Genomic DNA, 10,338 nt, shown 5'->3' with positions numbered 1-10,338 from the left:
AATCAGACTGCAAACCTGATCCAAATATTGATCTATCTCCAGTTTTATAGCTTATACGATTACATTTACACAGTAATGATACAGTTTATACAACAAATTCCATAGGAACTATACACAGCGCAATACAACACATATTGATACATACAACTGCAGAGGATGGATGTGATGCTCTGACTATCCACATGATTATATCATTCTGTCAGGCCCATTCTGATGATTTAATGCAAGTGTCTATGGCAATGTCCTTTCACGGTTCATAGTCCTGCTATATGTCAAAGTTTTTTGCCCCCCAGTGTCACCTGCGTCCGAGCAGAGGTTGTGCCAGGTATTGCAGTGACCAGTTGTGTGTGTGTGTGTGTGTGTGTGTGTGTGTGTGTGTGTGTGTGTGTGTGTGTGTGTGTGTGAATGTGTGTGTGTGTGTGTGTGTGTGTGTGTGTGTGTGTGTGTGTGTGTGTGCGTGTGTGTGTGTGTGTGTGTGTGAATGTGTGTGTGTGTGTGTTTGTCCGCTCGCGGTGAGTTTATCTCGTCATGCTCTAATTTGATTTGTTTATAACAGCCAAACATGTTTCAACTACTGTGCGTGCGTGCGTGCGTGTGTGTGTGTGTGTGTGTGTGTGTGTGTGTGTGTCTGTCTGTGCGTGTGTCTGTACGTGTGTCTGTGTGTCTGTGTGTATTTCTGTCTGTCTGTGTGTGTCAGAGAAAGAAAGAAAGAAAAAAGAGAGAAAGAAACCATGTCTTCTTCAATGCAAAGGCCCATCAGTATGTCAATGTACTATACATCCTGTACAGTATATTCTGTAGATGCCCATGTCAAAGTTCCATGGAGGCGCAATGTTTTGACACAAGTCTTTGAGCCTTTCAAGACAGTTTTTTTTTTTTTTACACTGCCACCCGACATCTGACATCCATTCGCGACACGCCACATCTTAGAACCAGACGCGGAACGCTTGGAACCACAGCAGAGGCAGAGTTCCAAAATCGCGCTGGTCTACAAGGAAACCTGAGTTTTTGTGAAAATAAAAACAAAAATGTGGCAGAACCGTTCTGTGGAAGGAAGCGGTGCTGGTGTAAGCGTCCTGTTTGGCTAGCTGTACTCCTCACTGGGGGGGCCCCTGACCAGGTTGTAGTATCCAGCCAGGGCCCCCAGGTCCAAATAGAGGGAGCCCCCCTTCTTGCTGCCAGGACTCCAATCCCCAGAGCTCAGAGACGAATCTGCAAGAGACACAGCAATGGCTAGTCAGTGTTAGTGCCATGCATATTCATCTTTCATATCCATAGTAAAAGACAAGTTTTACTTGAGGTATTCTGCTTCCACATATAAAATGCTTACTCGGGTGAGCATCATTGACCAAAACATTGAAAGGTACTTATTGGAGAATATCAAGCAAAGTTGTTTTTCACCTTTGTCTGTTCCAAACAGTGTGTGTGTACGCGTGCATATGTCTGTATACTGTATGCATATGTGAGTAAAAATGTATAACAATAGACCATTTTCAAAGCCTATGTCATCACTGACTGCATGTTTCATATCTGAAGTTATCTTGACCATCCATTTTCTCATCTTGGAAAAAACACCTGGCTAGATTCTTTACAAATGTGCAGTAAATGGTCAATTCTGCTCCAACAATGGGCCCGCAGCCTGATTACATCATATCTGTGTACAAACAGTAAATGGGTCTATGAGACTGTACACTCACCCTGCGTGGTATCGGAGGTGTGGCTGAACTGCGAGAGGAAAGGCCTCCCTCCATCGCTCAGGGCGGAGTCTAGGCTGTTGTAGCGCGTCTGATTGGTGGACTGGTGCAGGGCGTGGTGCTGCAGCAGGTGGGAGGCGGAGGCCCGGTGGGCGGGGTTTCTCTGCAGCGCGCTGTGCAGCAGTGACCTCAGGGGGGCGCTGCAGGACTCTGGAATTTCCTCCAGAGGGGGAGCCAGTTTATGGATCTGAGAGAGAGAGAGAGAGAGAGAGAGAGAGAGAGAGAGAGAGAGAGAGAGAGAGAGAGAGACGAGAGAGAGAAGAGAGAGAGAGAGAGAGAGAGAGAGAGAGAGAGAGAGAGAGAGAGAGAGAGAGAGAGAGAGAGCAGAATTGTTACTTTATTGATCCCAAGGTGAAATTAAGAAGTCAAGTACACATAAGATGTCAAGTACACATAAAGAACAATGCAAGGCAGGTAAACATAAAGCACAGAGAGAGAGAGAGAGAGAGAGAGAGAGAGAGAGAGAGAGAGAGAGAGAGAGAGAGAGAGAGAGAGAGAGAGAGAGAGACGGAAACAGAAAGGGAAACAGGCAGGGTTAGAGAGAAAGAGGGGTACCTTAGGATTTCACTCTCATGTGATCCACAAAATACAGAGGGGAGTTTATCTCAATCACATGCCCAAAAATAGTCACCCATACAATGCCGGTAAGTGCAGAATGCCAACAACAATGGCCACAGAGAAGAACAAAGTAAACAACAATGGCTACACAGCAGAACAACATAAACAAAGTCACACTCAAAGTATTCAACTTCCTAGTTTATTATTTGCACCTATGAGAATTGTAATGTATGTACTGTACAATGCATGAAATCCATGCATGCACATGAATGTATGCCCTGCCATTATAATACGCACATTCTTTTTCAGCCTGGTTAAAAAGCTTGTTTACTTCGCCTTATGCAAACACACACAAACACAAGTCTTTTTGAAGACCCACCTGTGTGCATAAAACAAGAGAGATACAGAGATACAATAAATGAAAAGCAGAACTACTAGTACATGTGGAGGCAAAAGAAGAAGTGAGAAGGAGAAGAGGAGACACCCCCATTGCACAAAAGAGGAAGCTCCCCTTCTGACCAAAAGCATCATAGGACAGGGGAAAATCTGTGAGAGCACACACACACACACACACACACACACACACACACACACACACACACACACACACACACACACACACACACACACACACACACACACACACACACACACACACACACACACACACCAACCTTTGCCCCTCATGCATTTCATGCAAATATATTGACCTTTTTGCTGTCATTTTACAAGTAGATGATTGTTTTAGGAGGGGTCTTTTGTGAACACCATCCGCACTAAAACATAATGGCCTAAAAAAAATCAAAGCCCTTGAAGATTAAACAGCTGGAGACTGTGTGTGTGTGTGTGTGTGTGTGTGTGTGTGTGTGTGTGTGTGTGTGTGTGTGTGTGTGTGTGTGTGTGTGTGTGTGTGTGTGTGTGTGTGTGTGTGTGTGTTGAATGTGTTTCCTCCACCCCATCTCCCTCACCTCGGCACCCTTTACAGGATAGAGAAGTGAATCTGAAATGTACAACCCCTGCAGATCCAAAACTCAAACTCATAATGTCGAGTCTGGGAAACTAGGGAAAAGATCATTCTGTAAAAGCATGCAACTGCATGTGTGATAGTAAAATTTCCACACCAATACATTTTACATGTACAGTACATACATGTATGCTTATAAATGTGTGTGTGTGTGTGTGTGTGTGTGTGTGTGTGTGTGTGTGTGTGTGTGTGTGTGTGTGTGTGTGTGTGTGTGTGTGTGTGTGTGTGTGTGTGTGTGCATTCACACATGCATGCATATACGCACAAAGTGGTGTATGCATGCAGGGCATGTGTGTGTATGTGGTGTATGCATGCGGGGCATGTGTGTGTGTGTGTGTGTGCACTCGTGTGTGCGTATACTCACTTTTTACACATGAGGCTTAGTGTGTGCATGAGTGTCTGAGAGTGTGTGCGTGTGCATGTGTGCGTGTGTGTGTGTATGCCAGTACATGTGGTGTGTGTCAGGGGCGGAGCAGAGGGGGGGCATAGGGGCCAGGAACCCCCGGCCTCACCACTTGGGGGGGCCCCCTGCCAGTGGCTTTCGATTGTAGGGGCCCCCTTCTACGATATTTCGTGGGCCCAACACCTCTGACACATCTCCCGCCCCCCCTGTCCCAATACCAGTGCTCCGCCCCTGGTGTGTGTGTGTGTGTGTGTGTGTGTGTGTGTGTGTGTGTGTGTGTGTGTGTGTGTGTGTGTGTGTATACTCACTATGTACAGGTATGATGGGTAGGCAGTGCGGGGGAACCTCTTGATCCAGGGGGCACAGCCGGTTAGCATGTGGAGGAGGGTGGAGCCCAGACTGTAGATGTCCGTCTTGGTGCTGTGGCCCCCACACAAGACCAGCTCTGGACTCATGTACATCTACAGGCAAATACACATGCACAGTAGGTAATAAGACTCACAGTCTACTTAATCTATTAAGACATGGCCCCTGTTATTACATTACATTACACTTAGCTGACGCTTTCATTTTATTCAAAGCGACTTACATTTATTATTTGTCAGGGTATTGGTTACAGTCCCTGGAGCAATGTGGGGCTAGGTGCCTTGCTCAAGGGCACTTCAGCCATGGATGGAGGTGTAGGGAGAGGTCAGGTGGGATTCGAACCTGCAACCCTCAGATTGAAAGACCAACTCTCTAACCACTAGGTCACGGCTGCCCCATATACATCATGTTATAAATGAAGAGTTCAGATGCAAAACCCCCTAAGTGCCTTTTCAGAAAATAATCTTAATTCATTAAGCCATAACATTTGCATATTTTTGTATTTTATTTATGTAATATAACTATTTATATGTATTATCAAGTACATGAATGTAAACCAAACCAACAACGGGGTTCTCTAAATATATAGAAGTGCAGGTCTTCAGAAATGGAGTTAGGGGTTTTTGCATCTGAACTCTTCAAATGTACTGTGACCAGAATGGCAGTGACCAAGTGGTAATGTATTACTAAAGGCTCTGTATGATGTTGTAGTAGCATAGTATGGTGGTAGTATAGAAGCCTGTGTCTGCATTGCTCCCTAATATCTCATACAATAAAGTAATACTAATCACACATAAACATAACATTCTAATACAGCCATACAATGGAATGAAAAAGCGGCCACGGTATTGGTCTGGATGCTGTCTAGCCGCCACATGAGTGCAAAAGTGAGTGTTTCACGTGTGAGTGTACAAAATGAGTGTGTCTCTGTCTCCACAAGACTTGAATGAAATACTTGGTGTTGAGTGAGGTGTTTTGAATTAGTTGAGTGTGTGTGTTTTTCCCCCTTGTACGTATGTCTCTGCATGTACGTACAGTATGTGTCTGCATGTAGTATGTGTGTGTTTCGTGATGAAATTTGAGTAAGTGGCTTTGCGTTGATTGAGGTGTTTCAAAGCAGCCGAGTGTGTGTTTACCCCTGCATGTATGCGTGTATAAGTGTATTGAGGTAAGTAGCGTGTGTTTTTCCCCTTTGCAGCTTACTCACCTCAGAGCTGCTCAGGTCTTCAGGTCTCAGCATGACCTGTGTGTGTGTGTGTGTGTGTGTGTGTGTGTGTGTGTGTGTGTGTGTGTGTGTGTGTGTGTGTGTGTGTGTGTGTGTGTGTGTGTGTGTGTGTGTGTGTGTGTGTGTGTGTGTGTGTGTGTGTGTGTGTGTGTAACTCACCTCGGTGCCTCTCAGGTCTCTGGGAATGTACACGTCCCCAGTCATCTGCACACTCAGCCCAAAGTCCACCAGCACGGCTTTAGACGACTTCAACACGATGTTACTCGCTGCAGAAGAGGGGGAGACACAGATATAGATGTCATATACGTATTCGTAGATATAATATGTTACATCTAGATATGAAAAGCTTTGTTGCACTATGACATCCATTTTGGAACATTTTTGGAAAATGTACTCTTTTGGGAATTTAAATCTTTATTTAGACAGGACAGTCGAAGATGGAGACAGGAAATCAGTGTGTGAGAGAGACAGATAGGGTAGATCACAGTGTTACTTGCTATAGAAGGGGAGATGAGGCAGACGCAGATTACACAACACTTAGATGATGCTTTTATCCAAAGCGACTGAGATATTACAGGGTATTGGTTACAGTGTCATGTGGGTTTAGGTGCCTTGCTCAGCAGAGGGCTGAGGTAAGGGTGGGGATTGGACCCGCAACCCTGTGATTTTCAGTCCAACTCCTTAACCATTACGCCATGGCTACACAGACAGAGGTCATGGGTAGGGTTGAAGTGGGTGGTAGATACGAAGACCAATCAGAGAGGGGGTAGACAGATGGAGAGGGATCATATAAGGACATGTAAGGCAACAAACAAGAGTCTTCCGGTGTTAGGGTCGTGCCCGTCTTCAGTGTGCGTAAATGTGTGTGTGTGGGTGTACACATACAGTACACACAAAGACAGAGGACAACAACATTTGGTTTCAGTGCAAGGGGGTGCAGTGGGACAGACATAAACACACACACACACACACACACATGCTGGCATGTACACACGCTTGCGCACACACACACACAGGGACTTCTCTCTTGCTCTCGCCCCCCCGCCCCCGCAAATGGAATTTCCAACAACTTGAAAGCTTTGACTGCATGTCATGGCTCAGGGGTTTGTGGTCACACACACACACACACACACACACACACACACACACACACACACACACACACACACACACACACACACACACACACACACACACACACACACACACACACACACACACACACACACACACAAACTGCGCAGATGGAGATATGGACACAACCCTGTAATTTTACATCTGAGTGAGTGAGTGCCGAGTTTGTTTCCTCTTAATGACCTACTTAAGACATTTTACAGGAAGCGGCCGGCCTTTCTTGTTTGGCTCTGCTGACTTAGGCAAGTGTGTATGTATGTGTGTGTGTGTGTGTGTGTGTGTGTGTGTGTGTGTGTGTGTGTGTGTGTGTGTGTGTGTGTGTGTGTGTGTGTGTGTGTGTGTGCCTGTATACGCTACAGTGTGAGCATGTAAGTCAGTGTGGCTTTGTGTAGGCCTATGTGTAAATATACATATGCAGTGTTTCCCGCAGGACATTTTGTTAGTCAAGGTGGACGAGTTAGTCAGCAGGCTATCAAAGAAATGTGACCTCTTAATGGGAAAGCCTATGTTGCGCAGTTTCATATGAAACCTGATATGAAACCCCAACAAATAAACATTCTTGATACAATGTTTTTTTATCTGTTCAGGGGACCTAGTCAAGGTGGTAGGTGTTTGTTGTCAAGGTGGTTGCTGGGGGAAACCCTGGTATGTGTGTTCACTGTGATCTCAACAGAGATGGTCAATAAGGCTACCATAGCGACTATCTTTGCTTTATTAGGTTTCTATGAATGTGTCCATGTATGATTGCGTGTTTGTCTGTCGGACGTGTATTGACAAATCTGATTAGCGCATTGGAAAACAGCAAAGGAAAGACTCTGTTGCACACTCAAAAACATACTACGTTGACACACATTTCGTGAGGTAGCAGAGTAGCACAAAGTTGGCACAGACTGACCTAGAAAAGGATGTGAGATGAAAACTAACCCAGAAGAGTGAACTGAGGTGTTATTGTGGTGTGGTTGCAGAGTTTAAGACAAGGCCCCTGTTGTAAATTAGGTTTGCAGAATAGGAATGATCTTTTTGTGATGTATTACTCAAGACTCTGTGTGTTGTAATATTAGTGTAGTACTATGATAGTTAAGTCTTTTCAATGACTGCCGTTCCACTGGTGGAATGGTGCACAATATAAATGGGTTCTAAATTTTTGTTTTCTCCTGACTGCACGAAACTAGCTGCACACAACTCAACCTCTGATTTTTGGAAACCGCTGTCGGTCAAAAAATTAGCTCACATGGTTGGCTGCCAGTGTCTTGCCCCTCCTCACAACACCGTGTTGATCAACAACAAAAAAAACATCTATATGGCTACTGTATCTGGCTACTGATGAATCATGAATGTGCAAATGTGCTATGTAAATGCACCAATTTGGTCTTCTGGCTAAATCTCTGTAAGTTATTTAGGATAAATCGGGGCAGCCAATGCTTATTTAGGGTGGTGGACTGAAGATCAGCAGGTTGCAAGTTTGAATCCCACCTTTACCTCTCCATATTCATCCATCCATGGCTGAAGTGCCCTTGAGCAAGGCACCTAACCTCACATTGCTCCAGGGACTGTAACTAATACCCTGTATAGAACTGTGAGTCACTTTGGATAACAGCATCAGCTAAGTGTAATATAATGCAATGAAATGTTAATGTGTCAGCCAAGTATAAACGGGTCGGAAACATTGGACTTACGTTTGATGTCGTGGTGAATGACCCCGTGTCCGTGCAGGTAGTCCAGGGCCTGCAGCACCTGCCGGGTCACCCAGACGGCCTCTGCCTCCCGCATGGGCCCGCAGCTGTCCAGCTTCTCCAGAACCGAGCCCCCCTCCCCGGCCTCCATGAACACGTGCAGGGTCCGCTCTCGCAGCACCGCCCCGAACAGCTCGGCCACATTCTCGTGCCGGAACCGGGCCTGGATCTCCACGTCCGAGCGCTTCAGGTGCTCCAGCGGGATCTGTGGAAAGAGGGAAGGAAGAGGGGGGTTCATAAAATTTCAGAAAATGTAGGACACTTTGCAAAATCAGAAACTGGGTCTTTTTTTGTTGTCATTACACATGTATAAACAGCAGGTAAAAAAATTGGGGGAAAAGATATGTGCACTATGTTGATTAGTTGTTGTCTGGTCTTGTGTGTGTGTGTGTGTGTGTGTGTGTGTGTGTGTGTGTGTGTGTGTGTGTGTGTGTGTGTGTGTGTGTGTGTGTGTGTGTGTGTGTGTGTGTGTGTGCGCGCGCTGTGCATGCGGGCACGCCTGTGTACATGTTTCCATGCATGTCATGTGTGGTTTCTGTGTGTGCAGGCATAGTTCTCTGTGTGTTTACCATCGTATGTATGTGCATGTTTCTGAGAGTGACTCACCAACTTGCAGGCCATGCGCTTGTGCGTGACGCGGTCCTGTGCCAGGTGAACTCTTCCGAAGGCCCCTTTGGGGATGTGTGCAGATTCACTCCTGTACAGGCGCTTCCATGGGAACAGGAGCACCTCAGAGTCTATTCTGTATTGTCCATTTTGAAGAACCATGTCTTTCTGTAAGAACGCAGGGAGGGATCATGTGACACCAGGCAGGCACATATGTAGTCTGACTGACAAACTCTGAAATAGGGTAATATTTCTGCCATTCTCTCTCTCTCTCTCTCTCTCTCTCTCTCTCTCTCTCTCTCTCTCTCTCTCTCTCTCTCTCTCACTTCCGCTGCCTGTCTACTTCTCACATTCTCTCTCTTTCTCACTCTCTCTATCGCCCTGGCATACTCTCTCAACAGCACATGCTGCCCAACTGTCTGTCTTCTTCTTTTCTCTCCCCCCTCTCTCTCTCTCTCTCTCTCTCTCTCTCTCTCTCTCTCTCTCTCCCACATACACATGTTCTCTAGTCTCTCACCTTAAGAAGTACACCTGTGTCTTTATTCTGCTGTGTGTCAGACTGTGGTGTCGGACTCGGCACCCCGTGTGCTGCTCCTCCTGAGATCCGGCTGATGAAGGCCAGCAGGTCGGTCACATTACCATGCTGAACACCCCCCTGGCCCGCCAGGCGGTTAGCCTGCACACACATGTCCAACACAGGTGTCCCTGCAGGGGTCTCCTCCCGAGAAAGACCTTCCTCGCCTGACCCGTCCTCCTCCTCCTCCTCCTCCTCCTCCTCTTCCTCTGCTCCCCCAGCTGGGTAGAGGTCCCCAAGTAGCTCAAGCACCTCCTCCATGTCCCCCCAGTGGCTGAGTAAGATATCGATTCCAACGTTGTTGTTATTATCCTGCAAATCCATTGCTGAAGTGAAGATTCAGTGCAGACAGCTGTCACGGAGGCAACATGTTTTTCTTTGAGTCAGAGGAGAAAACACCTGGGGACAAAGGAGTGGTTTAAGTGTTGACTGGTTTCTTGCAAACAGGGGGAATTCGTCAACCAGAGCAGTAACCCGGAAACTACACCTTCAAAAAAAACAAAAGCCCTGTGTGTTTTGTGGACGAGGGGCAAACACCTGCAAAATCGCCGACCGCTTCCTTGACAGATGTGAAGGTCACGCACTGAAGTTTAGGGTACAAATACATCTTACACCAGATAACGCGGTTGTGATGTAAAGTCGACTGGGATCAATATAACAAAACAAAACCAAACAAACAAAATCATGAATTGGAATGGAAATAAACACACTGCTATTAAGCTCCAATAGGCTGTCATGCGGCATGAGATGGAAATCTGCACAAAACAAATACCCATCTGACTAATAGGCTATCCAAAATAAATGTGCAAATGTAATTTACTAATTTAGACCAAAAATGCTGAAAATCTTACCTCAGATTTGCTTCTAGCGTACACACTGTGGTACACACATCTCCTTCAACAGACGTGACAGAGTCGGAGTCATGGAACTGACTGTGAAGTGCGACTGATTGCATGCGCAC

General features: G+C 46.1%; 1 protein-coding gene across 1 annotated transcript; it reads right to left on the bottom strand.

Moving 5' to 3' along the window:
- Positions 1-666: 666 nt before the first annotated feature.
- On the bottom strand, positions 667-10,301 carry map3k8 (mitogen-activated protein kinase kinase kinase 8). Its single transcript, XM_063206195.1, has 8 exons — positions 10,229-10,301; positions 9,321-9,776; positions 8,804-8,971; positions 8,141-8,402; positions 5,490-5,596; positions 4,048-4,200; positions 1,698-1,941; positions 667-1,212 (listed from the first exon to the last, which is right to left on the bottom strand). Exons 2-8 carry the CDS (start codon positions 9,699-9,701, stop codon positions 1,085-1,087), a joined length of 1,443 nt encoding a protein of 480 aa, XP_063062265.1. The 5' UTR covers positions 9,702-9,776; positions 10,229-10,301; the 3' UTR covers positions 667-1,084.
- Between the last annotated feature and the right edge of the window lie 37 nt (positions 10,302-10,338).

This window comes from Engraulis encrasicolus, chromosome 9, assembly GCF_034702125.1.
Source record: "Engraulis encrasicolus isolate BLACKSEA-1 chromosome 9, IST_EnEncr_1.0, whole genome shotgun sequence".
In the NCBI taxonomy this organism is placed as follows: domain Eukaryota; kingdom Metazoa; phylum Chordata; class Actinopteri; order Clupeiformes; family Engraulidae; genus Engraulis; species Engraulis encrasicolus.
This window is presented reverse-complemented; position numbering and strand designations above follow the sequence as displayed.